This window comes from Myiozetetes cayanensis, unplaced genomic scaffold, assembly GCF_022539395.1.
Source record: "Myiozetetes cayanensis isolate MyiCay16 unplaced genomic scaffold, myiCay2020 scf5-8, whole genome shotgun sequence".
NCBI lineage: Eukaryota > Metazoa > Chordata > Aves > Passeriformes > Tyrannidae > Myiozetetes > Myiozetetes cayanensis.
Window position 1 is genome coordinate 29,579,000 of NW_026087742.1, and position 23,589 is coordinate 29,602,588.

A 23,589-nucleotide genomic window follows, 5' to 3' on the forward strand; every position below is an offset into this window, starting at 1 on the left:
ATACATACATAACGTGAGCACAAGCCTGGAGGACACAGGCATGGGAAGGTCTAATGGTGGTGGTGATGCTTTTTACAGGGGTGATTGTGAGCCACCCTGCAACCTGCAGCCTTGAGAACACAGTGAAAGCTGCTAAAGCAAGACCTGAGGATAACAGAGCAGGGTAATAGAGAAAGGAAAGGAGACAGTCACTTTGCCTTGGGAAGGGAAAAGCCTGGATGCCTGTACAGTGCTAGTTCATCACTTTGTCAAACTGCTACTAATTCATTTCTGTCACCATACCAGAGCAATATTAGCACTCCAACATTTTCCTATGCCAAAGCAAGTCACAGTTAACAGCAATCCAGACTGCTCACCCAGGAGCTTCCCAAGCCTTTTGCTGCTGTCACCTGCAGCACAGTTGTGCTGCCAGCAAAAAAAGCTCCCCTGAATTGGCTGCTCTGATCCTTCCACCCACCCACAGCCAGCCAGCTGAAGATCTGAGCCCAGCACATCCTGCTTTCCTTGGACACTAATGGGATGAGAGCATAGGCACCATCCTCATACAACTATGGCAGAGCAGAACATCCAGCAGCACAACACAACCTGCTGGGGTGACCCTGTTCCATGAACCGCAGATTTCCTAATTTGACAGAATGGAAGGAAAGAAAATGAGATGTGTGTGACACACTCAGATATTTTCATCTGGGAGGATGGATTTCCTCAGGGGCTCTGGCATATGCAGACAGAGAGACATGGAACACTCAAATATTAACACAGAGAGCTTTCCTTGCAAATCAGTCCAATGAAACACTGTCTAAGTAGTAACAATAATCCATTCTTTTCTCAGCCCATCAGCTTTGATGACTGGTTTATGTTGCTACCATAAATCCACCACTTCTCCATGAATCCTGAGGGTGAACAATGCCTGAGGTAAGATGGAAAGGGAAAATGAGAGCAAGCAGGAGAAGCAGAGAGGATTGGGGGGACTTTCAGGGCTTTCTCCCATTTCCAGAGGAGAAAGCTAATGTTCCCAAGAGTAGCTTTAACTCTTCAGGTTACCTGAAAGCATCCCTCTTTCCCTCCATCTAGAGCAAAAGATCAGTTTAGGATGGTCATTAGTACTTACCAGTGCAGAGCAAAGATGAGTGAGATGAGGAGCAGAGAGGTCAGATCTGTCAGGATCCACATGATGTTGTACTGCTGTGGAGTCTGGAAGAAAACAACAGAGGTTGTTTCCACCACCAAGGACCATAAGATATGCAAAGAAAGTTACTCAAGCTCTTTCTGCTGCTCAAATACGGCCATTCAGCTGACTGGTTTGCATGTGCAGCAGCACCTCTTGGGTGTTCAAAGCATTTTGTGGCATTTCAAAGTGGCCACCACTGGATCTTTGTGCCAAATCTTCATAAAAGCAGGTCTGTTGTATGGCCAAGAAGATTGTACTGTATCACAGTGAATATAACAGGGACCTCTTGTTTGTACAGGTAGGCCCTGTACTTCTCTCTATTTCCCCCCAACAGTAACATCAACTGGTGACATCTCATTTTCTCTGGCAAAATTGCCCTATCCTGAACTCCACAGAGGGTCTGGGGTGGCTCCCACTCTAAGTGTAAGAGCATCTGAAGATTCATCCTTAGACTGGACCTCCACCCAACCTTAGAATAGACGGAAACAGTGCAGTTCTCTGGATGTGAGCATTGTAAAATCTACTTCAAGAGTGTGAAGCCAGTTGTTCAAAGCCCTTAAGGCTGCAAGGACTCTGGTGGGACCACTGGCCCAGGTGCTTCCTGGTCCTACAGGTTGTCCAAGGCAAAATAATAAATATAAAAATTATGTCAAAATTCCTCCCAGCGCAGAAGGGTTATTTCCATGGTTGTTTTCCTTGGACTTGTGGAACAAGACCAAGTTTGAGAAGGGCATTGGGAAGCCCTGGGAAATGAGAAACTTCTGACATCAAGAAGGTGCTTCAAAAGCTTAGAAATGGAAATTCTCATGCATCAGCTTGTGCCCTCAAAGGCCCTTCCATTCTCCCTGCACAAGTCTCAGTATCACCTCTTCCCTTACCTCAAGGCCTAAAGTGCAAATCCTAACAAGTAGGGTGCTTCTACCAGAGCCAGGAGAAAGGAGAAGGGTGTAGTAATACTTGTAGTGGCTTAAAGGTTCCAGGTAAGCCAGGTTTCAACTCAGGTCTTTTTCATGCAAAGGATCCTTGAAGGATACTTTACCCATGTGTCAACTGGCCCATAGTGTCCAAAGGTAGCCATGAACATCCCAACCCTACTCCCCACTCCTGGGATAGAGAAGAGTTTCACTTACCATGAGGAAGAGTGGCTCACTGAGATCGTTCAGCAAGTGGACGGCGTTGGTGGTCACAGAGTGTGCCCCCGAGCACCATGCCAGGGAGAAAAGCCATGGCTCATTGACCACATAGAGGTTGGTGGTGATGTTTGCCTCGGCATATTTCCTTTAAAAGACCAAAAGGCAACAACCTTCGTTAAGCAAGGAGGTTAGTACTTCCTTCGGGCTTACTCAAGGAGATTCAAGAACGTGATGGGAAATTGTTGTGATTTTCTATAGTGAAATGCTCACTTTAGGGCCTAGATAAGGAACATAAAGGAAAGCCAACCAGCCAATAATTAATCATTAACAATTGCTTAATACAGAATAGCTGAATTTCTGTAAACAAAAGCAGACAAAATGTCCAAAAGGTCAAAATTTTTCTAACCCTTCTGCCATATGAATCAATGTAATGCTGTGTTTTTACAGGAGGTTGTAGCCAGGTGAGTGTTGGTCTCTTCTTCTAAGTAACAAGCTATAGAGGAAATGGCCTCAAGCTTCACCAGAGAGGGTTTAGATTAGATATCAGGAAAAATTTCTTCACGGAAAGGGTTAGCAAGCCTTGGAATGGGCTGCCCAGGGAAGTGATGAAATCATCATAAAAGAGTTATTTAAAAAATGTGTATATGTTTCACCTGGGGACATGGTTTGGTGGTAGGTTTGGCAGTGCTGGGATAATGGGTGGCCTTGATGATCTGAGAGGTCTTTTAAATCTAAATGATTCTGTTATTCTATAGTCTCCCCATAGTGTGTTCGAAACCACCTTGAAGCTGTCACTCAAGTGTGCTATCACAAGTGTAATATCAAGTGTGTTAGCTACATCAACTCATAATTCCTCGAGTTCTTATAAACTAATGAAACTTGATATGAAGTAAGTTCATTCTTTCTATAATGGTAAATTATAGGCAATTATAATGTATCATCTATACCAGCATTCATAAATCTACCTAAGATCTACCCACGGTTTACCCAAAAGGATCTACCTAGGATTTTTTTCAACCTTTCAGCCTGGAAAAAAGAAGGCTCTGAGGAGACCTTAGAGGAACCCTCTAGTACCTTAAGGGGCTACAGGAGAGCTGGAGAGGGACTTTTGACAAGGGCATGGAGTGACAAGACAAGAGAGAATGGCTTTAAGCTGAAGGAGAGAAGGTTTAGATCAGACTTTAGGAAGAAATTCTTGACTGTGAGGGTGGTGAGGCGCTGGAACAGGTTGCCCAGAGGTTCTGGACACCTCCATCCCTGGGGGTGTTCAAAGCCAGGCTGGATGGGGCTCTGAGTAAGTTGGTCTAGTGGAAGGTATCCCTGCCCATGGCAGGGGGGTTGGAACTAGATGACATTTAAGGTCCCAACCCAAACCATCATGTGATTCTATGCTTTTACATCCTGTGACAGTTATAACTGAGAAAACATGAACTTTACTCTCACCCAAAGGATTAGAGTAATGAAGATTTTTCTTCATTCCAACTGGATTTCAATGGGTTTGTGCATTGGAAAAAAATCCCATTTACAAAAGGAGAGCTGGACAGGTAAAGCTGGGGGTTTTCTGGTGATTTCTGTGGGTTTTTTTTCATGTGAGATAAACATTTTGGAAACTCCTGCAATGAATGTAGAGCCTTCCACTGTAGAAATGACATTTTTAGTGTGTCACATACAACAGAGTAGTGGTAGTAACAGAGATAAGAAATGACCTCTCCAAAACACCAGCAACAAGAGGATGACGGTCTCTCACCACAGCATTACACACTCGCACTGATGTTTGTGGAAGAGCCATGGGAGATTGAATAGTTATGCGTTCTCCACAATTCAGTGTTGGTGGGACTGAGGATGGCATGAACAGAAAGACAAGAAATCAGGAGAGAGCTGTGTTATTCTACCGGAAGATCCTCAGATCCTGGTCAATATGGAATTTAGGGCAAGAGGAGTAATTACATGTACCACCTCTTAGTCTACAGTAGCAGTGAACTGCAATCTGTCACCCCTAAAATACATCAGGGATGGCCACTTGATCTGAAGGACCACTATACAAAATGCTATAAATTCTGGAACCGGTCACTGGAGGGAGACATTTCCCCATGCATAGTCCAGCTGCAGTCTAAAGACAGTACTTGGGCCTGAAACCTACCGAATATCTTCACTGGACATATCAGTGTAGACCAGATTGAGTTTGACAATGTTGTTCTTTAAGAGGTCTTCAACTGGTGCCTTTCTGCCAAAGGTATGCTGAAACCCAGGAGCGACAGATTGAATAAACGACCTCATGTTGTTATTCAGCCATAGGACCTGCAGGCAACAAGAGGAACCAATGAACTCTCAGCAGAAGAATTCATGCCCCTAATATGCCCTACTGTAAAGATAACATCTTGAGGGGATTAACCCAGCCTATCGAATGATGTGTTTCTCCCAATGATCAAAGAACATTTGGATGCAGGGTTAAAACTGTCAAGACATTTTCATCAAAAAACAAGTAACCACTGTTCCTTGCTTTTTAACTGGTAACCAGTGAGTACGTTTCACACAGCCCAACAAAAGCTGTGGTGTTGGAAATGAATGAAAAGACAGCTTTGGTTTATGGAAAAGGCAACAGAAAATATTCTGTTCTCTCATTCTTCCAGCATGGAAGAAAAAGTCTTCAGCAGATACAGATCAGCGTAACTTCCCGGACATTAGAGGGTATGTAACCTGATTCATATGAGTTTAGCATTCATTCACTGCCAGAAGGAGGAAGGCAATAAAGGCTCCCAGTTTCAATTCTGTATTTTAATTTAAGCTAGAAGTTTTTATGTAATATATAAAACAGGCATGGGTAGCAGGGAGTAGACTGATAATTATTACAATTATGAAAGGGTGCTGTCTGGGGGCTAAGGCATCAGCTGGCATACATACTGCCATATTTCCTGTAGCTGCCTGGAGGGTTAGACCATTTTGTACCTGATGAGGAGCTAATAGCAGAAATATACTCCAAATAATACCTTTTAAAATGAGAGAAATGCAAGCGACCAACTTAATGCAGGTGAAATCATGCAAGGTATGACCCTAAAATCCCAATTTCGAGAGCAAGAAAAAGAGATGGAGTGAGGTCACCCTACCAGATGGGGTTTAATCCCTGACTCCTTGAGAATGACTTCCAGGGTTCTGCTGATCCACAAGTTCCTGTAAGGATGTTTCTCTGGAGGGCGGTAGAGATCAAATATCACAAGTTTATTGTGACTGTCTGCGAGGCGCAAGAAATTACTCAGCTTGTAAATGGACTGATTCATTGCCTGGTTTTGATCTGCCTCTGACAGTGAGCCCATGAATGAAAAAGGTTTGTCCTAGAAATAAAGAGATACCAAAAAAAGAAAAAGGAAATCAATCAGGTAGTTTGCTCTGGGATTCAGCTGTATGTAAAAACCTCCTATTTCTAAAAGGGAAAAGGTTTGATATCAGTCCTCAGCAGGTGGGGATATTTTATTTTGCTTATCTCTCCTACGTAAGAATTGGAGGAAATCAACTCAGGCTGTGATGACAGTGCTTCTGGGACCTAAATTGCATAGCTCACTGATAGCACTGCTGTGCTTCTCTGTCCCATCTTGCTAGCTCTGAATATTATGCACAGCACATTGCAAAAGTAGCTCTTGTCTTCTCCCCACAGCCCACGAATTCTGCTGCTTCCAAGATAAGGTGACACAAGAACACCCACCAGCCAGTTGTTGTAGGTCTCCTAAGCCTGAAGGACAACTGGAAAAAGCAGAGAGACCCAAAGTGAAGTATTTTTACTGACTTCTTTGAGTTTTGGCTCAAACAGTAATTCCTTTTCTAACACTGGTGCTGTTAAGTAATAGGCATCTGGTGTCTCTTCTACATCAGAGACAGCTGGCGATAGTCATAGAATCATACAATCGTTTGGATTGGAAGAGGCCTTTAGAGCTCATCCAGTCCAATGCCCCTGCAGTGAATAGGGACATCTTCAGCTGGATCAGGTTGCTCAGAGCCCAGTCCAACCTGACCTTGAATGTTTCTAGCCATTTATGACACTTACCTTAAGGAACCATGCTCCAGCATTCAATTTCTGCAGGGTATCCCAGGAGAATAATGCAGCATTTTGATCAGTGTCATTAGGGTAGACTTCTTTGATGTTAGTTGTCCTCTTCAAGGTGGTGTCATGCATGAGGAAAGGAACCCCATCATAGCTGTTGAAGAGTAAGAGTTCAGGTCACCTGGGGTGCAGCTTCCTTCACGGCAAGAGCAGACTCATTCCAGGTCAGAGGAATATGTGGGCCACCGTGAATGCAGCAGTATGGCCTCCCTCAGTGCAGAGGGTGCGATGGGGAGGAAGGCTGAGGATCAAAACACCAGTTTATTTCCAGCTTAAATACTGCTAGGTGACCTGGGAGAAGTCATGCCTGTCTGTGCCTCAGTTCCTTAGGAGCAACATGGAGATGGTGACCTTTGTGGTGGCCAACCCCCACAAAAATGGATAGTGACTCATGGTTGAAACCTCTTTTTGCTGACATCAAAGTGTTTCTATGGTTTTCAGAGGACTGAAATCTAAGTAGACAGTGATGGAAATGCAGAATTTTCTCTTATAGAAAGGTCTAGATAGGTACAGCATGTAAGTGTTAGTGTTTTTCCCATTCAGTGTCTGGAAACTGCTCATCATGCACAGAGTGTTAGCAGTTCATGGCAATGAGTCCACCAAACAAAGGCAATCAAAGATCTAATAATTAGGACAATGCTGTCACAAGTCTGAACACAATTTTCTGTTGGTCTGTAGACCTGATACAACCCTCACTGTGACCTGGAAATGAGAGTAGAGTAGGGACTTGTCTTTATACTCTGTCAAGCATTTAAAATATACAGTAGAAATAACGATTGTTAAATCAATAGCTGCAGCTTATTGACTTGCCTGAGAACAACCATGCCCTACAGCCTCTGTCATCCAAGGGGCCCTGTTCCAGCCATCAGTAAAACCTAATTGCCTGGAGCTGCCTATCTCCAAAAAAAACCCTTAGAAGAAGTAGCATATGTTCTGTGAGATGCAGTGTTTTCCCCTCACCTAATGGTGACATCTGTCTCAAGACCATCCCCACCATGCTCAATTGTCTTCTGAAATGACATCTCAGTGTTTTCTGGCGCTAGCTGAAAAAAAAAAGTGCATGAGCGAATCATTTTCGAACACAGTCTGGAGGACTCTGTAAGTACTTTCTGCCTTTTTGTAACACCTCTGTTTTTTATTAAGGGAGTATCATTATATTGTTAGTCTACTGTTTGTTTTCTTCCACTTTAGCCAAACCCATCTTGTTGTAGAATCATCCAACTTAGGTTGGAAGGGACCTTGAATATCATCCCATTCCAAACCCCATCATGGGCAGAGACACCTCCCACTAAACCAGATTGCTCAGAGCCCCATCCAGCCTGGTTGTGCCCCTCAGGAACAGCATTATCCTTGTAAGCAAATCCATGCAGTGAGTGATGCCTTTGGCATGCAGTCCCAACCAGACATGTCTCGCCTTGCACCCTTCACAGATTCCATGGAGGAAAAAAAAAAACAAACAACAGAAGATGATGATGAAGGTAGCAAGACACAGGAGGAAGAAATTACATAAAATGCATTCTCCAGACCTACCATTGGTGCTCCACGGTGTCCGATGAGGGCTGGCTTTGGTCCAAGTGTTCCCATCTCTCTGATGCAAGGAGAGTACATCCCCAGAGGTATCAAGAAAAGAAAGAGAAGGATAGCCACGTATGGACCAATAATTATCACCTGAATAACTGAAAGAATTTGAAGGAGGAAGGCTAGAGTTAATCCACGAGGTAACATACGAGTCTGCCTTGCAACTTGACTTTTAATACAGCCCTCCAGCTAAATGGCTACTTGTCCCATCCTTTTTCCATTCCTTCTTCCCCTAACTTTCACTTTCTCTCCAAACAATGCAAACCAGAAAAACAAACTGTTCAAAGCAAGGATGCAGGCTAAGTCAGGATTGCAGATTTTATGCTTTAATTACATCTCATTATGCCTTACAGGAAGACATGGCCTTAATTTCTTTTTCTTTAGAGGTGGAGCAATGAAATATCCTCCATCTGAACAATCCTCAACAGAAGGGTGCTAATTTTTTTCTTGCTCAGATAAGAACAAGCACCATTCTCAAGTTTCATTCACACTGAGGAAGAGAAGGAACATTTCTCCTTCAGCCAAGTTACATCTCCTTATGGTAAATACTTCCCTGGTTTATTCACATTGTTGTTAGTGATCTCCTGTGTGTGATCTAGAGAATCCTACAGACTCTAAGGTCATGGATATTGCACCTCAGAAACTTGCCAATTCATTACCTATGGTCTTCTCTGGAGTCTGTTGGCACAGTGCCCAAGAGTCCCAGAGACCCTTCACTTCAGGAACCAAAACAAGTTCTCCGAGAAACAAGCACCTATGCACCAACACCTCTTTCCTGAATGGGTACCACCACCCCTCTGCACCTTGTGCCGTGGCTCTGAAGGAATCTGGGCTTACACTAAGATGATGACTGAGCTAAGAGTACATCAGGCATGATGCTACTTAATGTCTAAGATCCCTGCATATTCTCCCCCAACCTCCCCAGCTGTAGCTCAACAATAAAATCCTGAACTGGAAAAAAATTCTTTCACCAGTCCATTATGTCTAATTCTTTCACCAGTCCATTATGTCTGTGATTTTTATTGCAAATAACATCTGTAGATGGGTATCATGTAGACAGTTTTGGCTATATGGAAAGACAAGGTCAGATTAAAACAGCCAGTCCAAGAGTCAGGCTTTCCTGCAGTTGTTCCTGGCATCTGGCTTTGTCTTTACAACACATGGTCATACTTCTAGAGGTGGACAGCAAGTTCCTATGAGATAACACCAGGAATTGATCAAAAATCTCTTTCCCCTATCTCAGTTGGCTTCTCCTGAGGTGTGCTAGTCTGAAGTGGTTTTGACTGACTGGACTGAAGATCCCTTCTGACACAGCTAAGCTGTGTACAGCAACCAAAAATCAGCCAAAAGAGCTGCCACTGGCTGCTTTCTCCTGCAGAGGGCTGAACAGATTTTTACACATCACTCAGAACATGGCTGCCTCTGCTAACCTCCTGTCTTAAGGCAGGTCACTGCCTCAGTATAGGGCAAAACTGTGCAAGGGGGTATGCAAACCATTAACACACTGGGACAGAAACAGGACAGGGCACAGCCCAAGCCCCAGCCCTGCTAATTTCCCTGGAATATGCAGAATTTAAAAGTCTCCTCCAGATGGAGTGCAGGTGTGGGAGTAAAGGGTTCCTGAACACCTCTATTCCAATGCTGATATACATCTGTTGTCATACAGAGAGCAGGAAGCAGAGCTGCTCTACCTTTCTTATCTGCTCTGATAGCATGAAGAGCCACGGGCCAGGACAGGAGGACCATGATGGCGATGGCCCCTATATGGAGATAGGGAGCTGTGATCTGGCAAGGAGAGAAAAGCATTTTAGTCAAAGGATGAACTGTGGAGACACACGGAAACAAACCCCAGCACAGTTACAGCCCTACACCTGGATGGGCTCCTGCTGCAGATACCAGCAGTTCAACCACTCTCTCACACCTGTGTTGTATCCACCAAATACTCAGAATTTGGAGGAGAGACGTGTAGCCCTGGCCAGGTAGAAGGGAGTGCTCCTTGGGCTGAGGAATGCTTCTTACTGCTTTCCTTTCTCCTGAGTCAGCTGAAGGGGACATGACTATCCCCATCCATGAGGACATGATTGCCATTACTGATATGCCATAACCTGTGAATATCTTCCAGTTTAACCCAATCTAAACTATTCCAATCCAATCCCATCCAGGTAATAGTTATCTCCACACTACACTGCAGTTAAATCATTAAACCAATGTAAACAACCCTGACTGATAAAATGTGGTATTTACATTTGTATGAAACTATTGTAGTATAAGAGAAGCAGATGTATTATATAGTCATTAGATTTTATTTCTTTACTCCTAAAGACAAAACAAGAAGATCATAAGCTAAGGATCACTTCTGTGGTTATAATGAATGCATGAATAGAGTTGGAAACCAAGCAGAAATAGTTTTTGTACAGACTCTGAATGGTTGTTGGTATGACACACTTTTCATAAAACTAGGCAAATCTGAGCAAGAAACCAATCCCTCATTTTCTCACGCTCATCAGAACCCTGTGGTGCATGTTCCAGCTAGAACTGAGAACTATTAAGTTACGTGCTAGGGAAAAAAACTATCCAGATGCAAGTCTTTCCTATTGCTTAGTCCTGATGCTGATTTGCTAGCTGGAAAGGTTGGAAAAAAGCATCAGTCATTGAGAGATGTTATTGCGTGTGATACTGTCTGCCTCAGACACTTGACACCAACCAGAAGCAGGGTTAGGATTCAATTGCACAGAGGTGCCATCTGAGATGTCCAAAATACATGAGATAGATTTGCAGGGCTAATGGATATGACACAGCATCTACAAGAGTTTCATGTCCTTTGGGAACAGCAGTTGGAGACCATCTCAAAGGGCATGGACACCTGAAATAAACAGCACCTGTGGGCAACCCAAATTCTCTTGTATCTACTCCTCATCCACATTCCCTGATGTCTGCCACGGGGAGGAGAAGCTGATGGTTTCTCATGACCTTTGCCACTGATTACACCAATGGTTAGCAAACTCTATAGAGCAGGAATGTGCAATTAACCACACCCTACAAACATCACATCTTTGATTCCTCTTCCAGTCCATTTGCATTGCTCTTCCAGCCTTCACAAGCACTAAGCCACATAGGGAGAAGTAACAGACTAACTTCCAAATAACATGGAATCATAGAATTGTAGAGTGGTTTGGATTCTGCAAAGCAGCTATGTAGCCAAAGGCTACATACTTCTTCCTTCCCAATACAAGTGGGGACCTGAACAGGACTGGGCAGCTCTTGCCTCCATCTTCAGATCTGATGGGAGTTGTGGAGGCATCACCCAACCACTCTGACCTCCTGCATCCACCATGTTGTCCCACCTGACTCCAGTACTCTCCACCTGCTCCCCAAAAACTCAGTGCTGTCCTGCCCCTATGAGATGAAATTGTGCTAATGCTAAGTCTGCTGTAATGGCAGAATCTGATGAGGGAGAAACTTCTTGCTCCAGCAACTCTACCAGCCAAAGGGGTCTGATTTACCTGCCCTCAACAGCTGAAAATGGGGGGGAAAAACAAAACCAAACAACAAACAACCCCTCCCACAAACAAACAAACCCAAACAACAACAACAACAAAACCGAACAAACAAAAAAAGAAAACAAACAACAAAAGGCTATAACTTCCCAAACTGAGACACATAGCTTGAAACTCAGCCTCAGGTCTTGGTTTCCTTTCTTCCAACAGGAAATGTTAAGTCATAATAAAAGTTTACTCACAACTACATACCCTGACAGGAAAACCCATGTCAAAAACCACCATAATATCTTCTACGGAATATCTTCTATCAATTTTCACAAAATATTTCTATTCACACATTTTTCTTTCAAACAGACTTCCCAACTTCTCTTACCTGGAATGACAGACGAACAGTTTTCCAGTGATCTCCCCAGAGTACAGTTAATGCAAAGAGGCACGCAATAGAGAAGCCCAGGACAAGAAACGTACCAATCTGGGGACACAAAGGAGTCATAAATCAGCTTCAGCATTTCTGCACAGGGTGTGCCATCCATCTGAGTCACAGGCTAATTTAAGCAGCTTGGTAAATTGTTTAGGATGCATGAGATTGACTTCCCCAGTTCAGAGACAGAGAGATTCAATGGGACTAAAAACAGACCAACAATGCTATCATTGTTTTTTCTGCATGGCAGGACTGATCTCAAGAGTTGATTATCCAACTAAGTCAGCCCTCAAGACTCCCTCTATAAAGAGGATAAAGAGGAATTTCTAGAGGTGATCCATTCCTGCTTGCAGTATGATGGAATGTGCCTCTCTCAGTTGATATGGATGGAGACTAGGTGACCAGCTCACATTAAATCCCTAACCTGCAGGTGGAATTCATCACTTCTAAAGTCAGAAGTGACAAATTACCTCCAAAAGGGACAGTAAAAAAATTCCTTATGCTGTGAGCTGCTCTGCAACAGGCTTCAGCAACAGCAAACATTCCCATAATTAAGAGATGAGAGTTCACTTTTCAATCAAAAAGGTGAGGAGGCATCTAGCCTAGTCTTCAGTTTCTTGTTTAGTTTGGTACCAGCACAGTGGTGATGGCAGGCCCTTCTAGGTACATCATCTATCTGTTGACAACTATGGGCAAGCAGAAATTCTACCAAGGCCCTACCATTCTTCAGAGGATCTTCTATGGATCAACACCTTAATAATCTATCCCTAATGTCTTGCACCCAAGAATGCCTTTTTCTTTTTTTTTTTTTTTTTTTGCAAATTATTCTACATCTTTCTGGTTCTTCTGGAATCCTGTTCTCAATAGTAAAGATCCCTCCATTTCCATTACTTAAATAAAGAAATACAGGATTACTATCCACATATTTGGCTATTCCCTTCCACTGCAGGATTTGCAAACACATTACATTCTATCCTAGACTGCATGGCTAAAGGAGCATTTCTTAAATGCCTTACATAGCCCCAATAATTACTTAAGGATGATGATTCTAACACGTAACTTTGCAGGAACAAATCTCTGAGGATTTATTTTTGTGCCTTCAAAACTCTAGGTGGCATTTCCCAAACCATAGAATAGAATTAGAGAATTGCAGAGTTCTACCATTTGGGTTGGAAGGAACCTTAAAGATCATCTAGCTCCAACCATGGCAGGGATGCCACCCACTAGATCAGATTGCTTAGGCCCCATCCAGCCTGGCCTTGAACACTTCCAGAGAACCATCCAAAGACCAAAAGGCATGAGGCACCAGGATGCCTTGGAAAAGCCGTATTTCCCTTCTGAATAGAGAGCAGACACTTTTTTCACTGTTGCTGGGGTCTGCTACAGAAAATCATGCTGTGCTTCTCCTAGAAACTTCGCTTTTGACTCCATGTTACCATATGTAGATGTGTCAAATATAGACATCTTCACCTGAATGAGTCACTGCAGGCACCTTTGAGAGTCAGTGGGGAAAAAAGGTTCTTTGAGTGTGATTCATCTCATCTTAATTTAGATGGCTATGACCAGCTGGATGAATTGCATCCTCAGAGGATTCATTTCCCTCCACTGAGTGCAAAAGGAATTTGAGTGATCAGCTCAGGTGCAGATATCATTCTTATGGACAGTTAAATCCTCATAAGATTAACCTCTTCCCTCTCTTCCTTCTCTCCCATAGTCCAAGAGGTTTTTCATGCAAAGAAATACCACAGACTCAATTAATTTAAAGCACAGATTAGAGTTACCAGAAAGCCCTGACTCTCCCCACCTTGTGAGTCCAGTGCAGGTACAGCTGCTGACCTTCTGCAAGCAAACACATCGCGAGGACCTGTGAAATCAAGAAGACATTGAATGCATCCTGCGGGAAGATGATGACGTGTTCAGTGAGGTACTTCTGGAATTATTTTTGCATTGGGAAGTTACTTTACACTACGTCTTCCTGCACAATGTCAAAGCTGTTTGCAGGACAGGTGCATGCAGAGAAATGTGTATTGCTACAGTAAAAATGTTTCTGAAATGGCCAAGCATGTGTCAAGGCTGCCCTGCAAGACCAAAGACTTTTTAATGGGTAACAGATAATTGGTCACTTTGGGGTACTCACTTTCAATGATTTTTCTTTGTGAGTACAGACACTGAAAGAGGATTGATGGCCAGGGTGAGCAGCTATTGTATAAACCAATACAGCACTAACCCTGATTATTTTCTGGGCATTGGTTGTGATTAGAGGCATATCAACCATGACAGAGAGGCCAGGGAATAAAAAATGCCTCTAAAGCAGCACAAAAAGACACAGCAAAGGAGGCAATGCTCCTCCCCCAGTAACCACAGGGAATGCAAGAGACAGGCACATCTCAGACCACAGAAAATTATCTTGGAGATTAAATTACTCCATTTTTTGGTGGTTGGCCTAAGCAACCAATGAACAAGGACATGAGTTTCACCAGGAGCAGCACTTTGCCTCTGTGAAAATGCACAGGCCTGAATGCCTGGAGTGAGCTTCCTGATCACTGTAAAGGATAATTTGGGGAACAATATCACCAGATATCAGGACTTAGAGAAAAGTATCAGTTAGTAGATTTCAGTGCTCCACTGAGGAGGATCATTTATGATGCAAGTCCCTCCAGATTATAGGATAGTGGGATTGTAGGAAAACAGGACATAGGGGAAGAGGCTCTTCTCTCCAGGAACATAACTGCAAAGGAATGTAAGTTGTTTCCTACCCATCTACAAACATACTCTCTTTCCAGAGTCATGCTGATTTGAAGCAAGATATAAGTCCAGGCTGGATGGGGCTTTGAGCAACCTGATCTAATGGAAGGTGTTTCTGTCCATGACAGGGGCGTGGAACTAGATAATCTTGAAGGTGCCTGCCAACCCATACCATTTTATGATTCTGTGATAAACTCAGCAGTTAATATAGATCAGCCTTAAAGTCACTCCTGACACACTGAGTTCCTTTAATGGAATCCTATACCTATATGATGAGTAACAGTGGGAGCAGTTCAGAGAGAACTGAAATAGTACTGGAGATCTAAAGTCAGCCCCATATAAATAAGATATTTCAGGGGGAAAAAAATAAAGAAAATAGACCCTTTGTTCCTTTTCGACAAGCAATGTTACACAAAGACCTGGTCCTTGCATACAGTAAAGCCAAACACTTAGAATATTCTGAGTTGGAAGGAACCGCAAGGATCATCAAAGTCCATACTCTGCCTCTGTATAGGATCGCACCAAGGATCACACCATGTGCCTGAGAGCATTGTCCAGATGCTTCTTGAACTCAAGGAACTCTGTAAGTCTTGGTGCTGCGACTGCTTCCCAGGGGAGCCTGTTCCAGTGCACCACCACTCTCTGGGTGAAGAACCCCGCTGACGAATGAGGACATGGAGGCAGGCACTTAAACACTCGCCTCACCTGGAACAGCTGCTCACTCAGATGTTCACAACAGCTGGATTCAGGTCCTCACATTCACTTTTTGGCAAAAATACAGCAACTCAGAACTTGTCTGGTACCTTAGTCTCTGAGGGATGGAGGTTTGAAGTCACTTTTTGGATTTCAGTGTCAATTTGAGTTCTCTCAGTCTATGAATAGAGAGGCCACAACATATCTGAAGCCCTGTATTTTGTACATTCACAAGTCAGCTCCCCACAACCCTAAGAACAAACATGGTTGAACTCCAAAGAGGAAAATGCTATCTGTTGGTGTTTGAAAGTCTGAACAAGAAAAGATTTTTCTTCTTTGCTGAGAATGAACAGTTCTATAATTAGACCCTCAGTTTAATCTTTTATCCCTAATGGGGCTAAATCACTCCTTGGGGAGTGATTAAACAATTGAATTATTTGGAATTGATCATTTGAAAAAATGACAATGATGCATGAGGATGGAGACCTTCTCTGTACAGACAGCTAGTGCTATTTCGTGCAGCATTTTCTTCAGCCACTTGTGGCTGGTGGTCAGAAGCATGTATGCTTCAGAGGTTCACAATAAGTTCATGGAAGCAGGCTTCCAGGCTCCAGTTGGGTGCCATCATTAAGAAAAAGAATATGGTGTTTAAAAACAAAACCAGACCAGCCACTGGCTGCTATAAAATCTTTCTGCTCCAACAAAGGCATCAGGGCGCTCAGTTTCCAGATGTGACGGGCTGCTCATGCAGCACAAGAAAATATTGCCTCTAATAATAAGCTCTCCAGTCCCTCGTGTAACAAGTGTTAGGGTAGTCTCCATCCAATGCTGTTCAACCAGAACTTGGAATATAATCCATTGTGGCAGCAACCTATTTGGCCATCAGTTATTTGAAACATATTTGATCAATCCAGCTATCGTATAACGCCCACACTGATAGATTTATTTAGAAGTGGAAGGGCTGAGTTACATGTACTAGCCTGTGAGGTTCCCAGTGTTTTGCTGGTAGTCCATCAAAGCCTTCAGTGAAAGGAAAGCTCTGCAAACAGTGGTGGAGGGGTGGATTCCTGGTAGAGTCCTTTTCTGAAAGAGCCCTGCTGCAATGAGCATTATCCAGCCACAGCTGTTACAATACCCTTCATACCTGGAGACAGTGGGAGCATAAATGATGGCAGTGATAACTTCCCTTGTTTCCCTTTCCTTCAAGATCTAATCCTATTTAAGGAACAGCCTCATGCCTCTCAACACCACCACTCAACATAGATGTATATAGCAGTCTTGCCACAGAGGACATGGTGGCACGGTGATGCAATTAATTAGGGCAAATGCCCTTAGAAACACCAAACAGCTTTGGCTGTGTCACTTAACAGCTTCGTGAAAGCAAGGAGAAAATGGAACTTCACTGCAGAGGCTGTGTCCTCAGATGTCCTCAGAGCAGAGGAACATCTTCAAGTGTTTCTCCTGTTGTCTGATACTGTTCAGACTATTCGTATTATTTCAGGTTTATCCGTGCTCACCCTTCTGAGGAAGGAAAATGTTGTTAGCCTCATTAGACAGAACTGAGAGGCTTGAGGAGAGAAGGACAATTTATCTACAAAATAAAGAGTGAGACCAGGACTGAACTAAGCCATGCAGGACACCAGTTTCACTTCATAACTTCCATCTTCCTTTCTGTCTTTACTTTGCCAATCACCTGCCCTGACAGTTCGTGGTCATCACATTGACCCTGACAAACACATGGAACTCCTCTAAGAAAGTCCACTGCTTGGACATTGGCTGCTGTTTGGATCCAGACAGAACATGACCAGGCTGACACACCAGTCCCAGGGCTCTTCAGGCTACTCAAGCCCAGGAAATCATGTAAAGCCTGTTTCTAGTCTGTGCTATGGGGCATTGGAATGATCCTGAGGCTGACTCTAGATCCACAGCCTGCTGAGGCACAATCTCAGATGCAGCTCTGTCATATGATCGTGTCTGGCAAAGCTCCGAGTTGCCCAAAGTAGCATTGTAACCATCAAACCACCCACACTATTCCATGGCCACTGGAAAAGCAGGTAGGCTTTGCTACATAATAATCCTTGAGCCCTAGAGCCACTAGGATGTTACAAAATCCTTGTTGCTGTTTATCCTACTCAGATCTCAGTTCACATCTTTTGTGATGTTATTGGTTGCTGTGGGCAAGGCCAAGCAACTGTCCTATTTATCACTTGGGGGAGGTTATTACTAGCACTAGAATAAAACCACTATTTACTTCTACTTCCGTAGGGACAAAGTACCCCAGAAACCATTTGTGTTAGGCACTGCATGGACAAAGCCAAAAGACATTCCCTGTCATGAGCAATTTACAGACTGACTATATCATGACACATCAGGGAATGGGTAAGAACAGCAGGAATGGATGATAAAAGGTGGTTGTCTTGGTCACAGAGGTGAGACAAAGCCATAACCTCACTCTCAGCACCTGGTATTTCAAAATGAAAGTTGGAGCAGGCATGAGACTGAAAGTGGACTCCAGTGTCTGGAGTTAAAGTGATTTCTTACCCTATAGCTCTGGATGCAGAAGGTAGAAACACAGGTGTAGATCTGTCTTTATTTGGGAGATTCCTTATGAGGGAGAAGATAAAGGAAAGGGATGAGTAGGTAGAAATTTTAGGGAAAGTTTGGGTTTGATATATTTTCAGTAACCAAAGCAGACAGCAGAATACAACTAAAGAGAAAATTTAATAGGATCTGGAAAATGAAGATTTCAGGAACCTCTTTCAGCATAAACCTCAGCAGTGTTTTCGTGACCATGTCTGTAGTCTCTACCTGGAGAAAACTCCAGCAAAGCAGAGTGAGTCAAAGTAGCTTCAGTGATAATATTCTTTTTCCTCTAAAGAACCTTTTTTCCGCGATTAGAAGAACAACTCAGCTGTGATGACGTATCACCACCGCTACATGACTCAGAGCTCCATACTTCCCTGCTGCCAAAGCAACAATTTTTAGCTTCCCCTAAATCTAAATCCAGCCACTGCTGGCTCAGCTTTCCTTGTGTTCAAGGAGAGATTGGACACATTTATCAAAGGCAAACCATCAAAAGAAATCACAGAAACTCTCTCTGGCTCAGAGACCCCTGAGCTAAAACTAGTCATTTGCAGGTGGATATGAGGAGAAAGTACCATAAACAATCACTGTGCTCCAAATCTTCCCTAGGCATCCACTGTCTCAGGATTGTATGGTGGGCTAGACTGAGCTTTAGTCTATTTCCTTTTCAGGACTATAAGTCAAGGTCAGCTTACAAGGAGCATTACTTACCAGCAACAGTGAGATGTATGTGAACAAGATTGAAGCCAGTATAAGGATAACAAGAGACCAGAGAAACCAGAAGCCCAGATTCCCATAGTTATACCTAGAAAGCAACAAAATATTGTAATAGTGTTTGTGGTTAGCATATGGACTGGAGGAACCCTGTTCCTTGAAATTCTGAAATTTTCAAAGTAATAAAGGAGGAGGGAGGGATAACTTATCATGTAACATGAAAAAGTGATTAAGAGCCTCCTTCCCAAAATCCCTGATCGCATTAACCACCAGACTAGTACACCTTATTACACCTTTCCTTCCCATATTATTTGAGCAGTTTTAATTTAGTTTTAGAGGCCAGATTTGCATAACTTTCCTACGTGATACAGAAGGAAAGGACATGCATAAATTTCTGACGATCATTTCTTACTTTTGAGTCTGGGAATATGGAATTCTCTTTCAGCAAGTTAGCTGGTGCAATGCCTCAAATTCCAGCCATCACATTTCTTCAGGTGGAATAGGGGGCTGGGAGGAGAAAGGGATTCAGAGAAGGAAAGAGCTACTTAGTCCCTTTCACTCACAATATTTGGGATGATGATTCTCCCCTTTCTTCCAAATTTACACACCTAAAAATTGTAGCCAAGCAAAATGCAGAGTCTCAGCACCTCTGAAGTCTCTGGACATTCAATTTGGATGCTGTAACCAAGAGTTTAAAATGCCAAATCTTTGCTTCATGGCTGAAGTGCCCTGTTGCAGCACAGATGCTGGGGAAGGTACTCATCCCTTCCCAGTCACCCTGGTGATCTGCCCAGGGAGTGAGAGAGGAGGAAACGATGGTACTTACCAGTCAAAGTTGTTGTAGTCATTTTTCCCTTCACCCCACATGTATAGAAAGACCAGAGAAAAGCAGAAAGCTCCAATGAGCAATGGGAAAAACAGGCATTCCCGCTGGAGAGGGAAAAGACAAGTGGTCAGAGCCTTGGTTACCCCAAAGTAATCAATGTAAATGTGAGGTACTTTTAGGCTGTTCCTAAAATATATGGCTTGCTGTTAAAATTCTAATTGAAGTAAATATAGAGAGGAATTCCCTCCCTGTCCCTTATGACCAGGGGAATGTCCTCAAAACTGTACTCAGAAGTATTTGTTTTCAGGGAAAACTCATAACTTCCCAAGTGAACAGGATTTAAAACACCTCATATGAGAGGAAATTGTACTGTGCAGCAGTTGTCTTTGCAATTCTTACTGCACACCCATCGCTAATGCTACTTCTTTAAATTGATTCCATGACTCTGAGATGTTTCACTAGACAGGAGGGTTTGGTGCAAAGTCCTTCCCTGCTACCACACATTTGGTTGCTGCATGGTGGCACAGATAAAACAAGCTTGCTATGGAAACACATCAATTTATCAAGCACACAGTACAAAATCTAACAACCCGACAGATCTCAGCAGGCTCCAAATGATGTTGGGCTGTGACAGCATGACATCAACCTTTGTCTGCTTGGACTGGCTTGGCCCTTTACAGAAGTCCATGTCTGTACTGGTTTTGAGCTAATTTACCATCTTGCAGCAGCATTTCCCAGGCTCTGTCCTTTGGCGCTGGTACCGCTTCCACCGGCAGCTGTAGAACCCAGCCAGGCAGGAGATGAAGGGCTGGTGCTCATACCTCTGTAGCAAGCGCCGACGTACCACCTTCAGCTTCCCAAACTTAAGCTTTTTGAGGCTGGTGGAAGTGGAACTGGCCTCCATCTGAGGTGTTATCTCATCTTTTTCCTGAAACAAGACCACAAGTTTTACGGGGAGATTGTAGCCCCCCTTTCCATATCAGAAAACGGGGAGAAGGTTTTCCCAAGAGGATGCTGAGACCAGCAGGATACAATGCTGAGGACACCCCTCCTAGTTTTATGTACCAAACTGAAATGTCTAACAGAGAAGGACAGACATTGCAAATCCCCCCAGCAGTCAGTGATGCTCCTGGCTGTAACTTATGTGCTCTGAATCACCCCTGAGGAAACCTCTGCCTCCTTTTGGCTATACAGGGAGCTCTGGAAAATGAATTCATTAACTTAAGCACTCCATGTGGACTTTCAAATTATGTCAGATGAACCTGAGCCTAGGCTAAACCATGGGAATTATTCAACATCACTGTGACCTGTTTGAAACACGCCATCAGTTTAACTACCTCATATAGAAAAGGCACTAAACCCCCTCAGGTACACAGCTCTCTTATCCTGGCAAAACTACAACACTGCAGAGATTGATCCCTTAAGAAAAAATTATTTTCTATCTGAAATAACTTTACCTGGCATAGGTATTCAAGGATAGAAAGACTAGCTGTAAAGACGTACATGTGGGAGATCTACTCATAATGATAATTTTAAACAAAGAACTTGGTGGTAAATAGCAACCAGTGCAGTTACAATGAAGCAATAGCACATGGGCTAGTGCCAGTGAAGAGTGTTTTGCCCAGAAGGGCACTACCAAGACTGTAAGGAAAGATTTAGAAAAAAAGTCTTGTGTGGACATGCAAAGAAGCCACGTTATACAGTTCTTTAGATTACAAAGTCAGTCAGAGATGTTTTTCTGTTGCATTAATAAGTGCCATCACATCCTTGAGTCCATATCAATCATGTTCAAATCCAGGCACATCTGCTGCAAAGTTCCAGCTTAGGACTCCAAATTTCTCTGATTTTTCTGACATAATAATAAGAATAAACAGTATGCTGCACGATACACATGGATGAAATTTACACAGAAAGTGTTTGCAAATAACTCAGATCCCAGTGTGTCTCTGCAGAAATCAGGGGACAAATCCTTGCAGAATGACACATCTGAAAAACTGACCAATTTGCAGAAGGTATGAATAAATCAGAGACATTGAATGCAAGTTAAAACAGAAATTACGCACCTCTGGTACTCCTTCCAAATGCTCTAGCTATTGGTGGCTGGAGTGCAAGAAGAGAGGATGAAAAAAAAAAAAAAGGTGTTTCAGTTTGCATTACTACTAATTAAACAGTGCTAAGTGCGCGATGTCCTGAATGCCTTCCTCGGGCAGAAGTGTTTGCCCATCCAGGACAGAGGGAATCACACTCTTGGATATGGTGGGGTCAAGCCATCTCTAGAAGCTTGGCAGTACCAGATCCTGGCACCAGCAGTTCACCACTTAGTGAAAAATTGATCTCATGTGGCAAGATGGTGATCCTGCCCTTGAATTCCCAGAGCACAGCTGGGGGGCTATGGGCATTGTGCCACATGTGAGTGATGCAGATGACAGCTGATCCAGCTGGTTTCATCAACTGGCCTAAAGGGCACCTGGCATAAACCCAGCAATCACCAAATTACAACAGCCACAACTTCTGAATATATTTGAACCATCAGAGCTCTTACCAGAAGGTTGTCACATGCCATGGGGTTGCAGTATTTGTAACCTCCTATAAGGATCCCTAAAATCTGAATTCCCTTATCATCGAAACACAGCATCCACTCTCACTCAGCCCTTTTTCTTCAGCAATAGGAACTCAGAACACTGAACCAAACCATTAGTTTCACTGTCAGAGGGCCATGAGGTTTGTTACTCGCATTTCTGGGTGTGGGTACAAGGATCACACATCAATATTTATCTATGAGCACACAGAGTTTGACAGGAAAACAGATTATGGAGATCCTTGCCTACATCATCTGGCTGGCTGCAGCAGCATGTCAGGTATTAAATCTAGATGTTAGTATACCCCTCATAAAATTGCCACTGATGGAGATCCCACCATCCCTCAAGACAGGCTAAACTAGTCCTAACTAGCTTTTCTATCAAAAGCTAAGGGATTTTTTTCCCAATATCTAGTCTCCTGTAGTTGGATGTTACTTCATGTCCTGTTTATGTTGGATATAGTGAACAGCCTAAACTTTTCCTCTGTTACGTATTTCATGTATTCACATGTCAGTATCTCCCCTTAAACTTTCTCTAGCCTGAACAATCCCAGCTTTTCTAGTGTTTCCTTGCAGTTCATGTTTCTTCCTCCCCAGAGTATCCTTGTATGGGATCCACAGTCACATGCTATTTGGGATTTTCCATGCACTTCCCATGGGTTTTGGCACATGGTAGCCAAAACAGGATGTGGTAAACCCACAGTCTCTCCAGGACAGACCTATTCACCCACAGCACAGGCTACTTGATACATGCAGCATCCAGTTTCTCTCATGTATCAAACATCATCTGGCCTTGATCTTCTGAATGCTTAAATAATTTGCCCTGGATTCTACTCCAGAAACAAAGAAAAGGTGTTTTCCATTTTATCATAGAAGCACAGAATGGTTTGGGTTGGAAAGGACGTTAAAGATCATCTAGTTCCAATCTTCCTCCCATGGAGAGGGACACCTTCCATTGGACCAGATTGCTCAAAGCCTCATCCAACCTGGTCTCAAACCCTTCCAGGGATGGGGCAGCCACAGCTTCACTGGGCAACATCAGAACATCATTTATGCATCAGAGTATTTATAACATCACTAGAATTAGAATTTCATTAACTCCTTCCTTAGTCTTTCCAAACAAGTCCCAAGTCCACGGGTTGTTGGGGAAGGGAACCTTCATCGCAGAGGAGGCTGGGGAAAGACGGAGAGACAAACACAGCCTCCTGTCCACAACCCCCTCTACCAAGCCCTGGCTCTCCCGAAAACATCAGGCTGGCCAAAGAAGAGCAAAACACTTTCCTGTCTGGCATCCCCTGAAGCCCTACTGGCTCTGTTGTCCAAGCAGTATCGCTTTGGCAGTAAGACCTTTCAGTATCAAGAGACTGAAAGGATGTAACTTGTGCCCTGCTTTGGGCTCTCCCTTCTGCTGGCACCTGCATCCAGAAACACAACCAGAAACCAGTGGGAGACTACTAAACGCATTATACCACATCTACTGTGATCAGTGAGCTCTAATCAAAGAAGAAATCACTCTGCCAAGCCCCAGATCACTACTTGATCCGAGGCTTCTCCTGC

The 23,589-nt window shown here is 43.5% G+C and overlaps 1 protein-coding gene across 1 annotated transcript in view; it reads right to left on the reverse strand.

Annotated features, from left to right (window-relative positions):
* Positions 1–23,589, reverse strand: part of GDPD4 (glycerophosphodiester phosphodiesterase domain containing 4) — a 37,458-nt gene that overhangs the window by 2,109 nt on the left and 11,760 nt on the right. Inside the window, exons 2-14 of the mRNA XM_050332606.1 lie at positions 20,170–20,382; positions 19,455–19,558; positions 18,626–18,719; positions 13,698–13,757; positions 11,846–11,944; positions 9,664–9,757; positions 7,925–8,070; positions 7,355–7,437; positions 6,338–6,488; positions 5,406–5,630; positions 4,442–4,599; positions 2,299–2,446; positions 1,109–1,191 (exon numbers count right to left, since the gene is read on the reverse strand). Of these exons, the coding sequence (XP_050188563.1) occupies positions 1,109–1,191; positions 2,299–2,446; positions 4,442–4,599; positions 5,406–5,630; positions 6,338–6,488; positions 7,355–7,437; positions 7,925–8,070; positions 9,664–9,757; positions 11,846–11,944; positions 13,698–13,757; positions 18,626–18,719; positions 19,455–19,558; positions 20,170–20,358 (1,634 nt within the window). The 5' untranslated portion in view covers positions 20,359–20,382. The remainder of the gene's footprint in view (positions 1–1,108; positions 1,192–2,298; positions 2,447–4,441; positions 4,600–5,405; positions 5,631–6,337; positions 6,489–7,354; positions 7,438–7,924; positions 8,071–9,663; positions 9,758–11,845; positions 11,945–13,697; positions 13,758–18,625; positions 18,720–19,454; positions 19,559–20,169; positions 20,383–23,589) is intronic.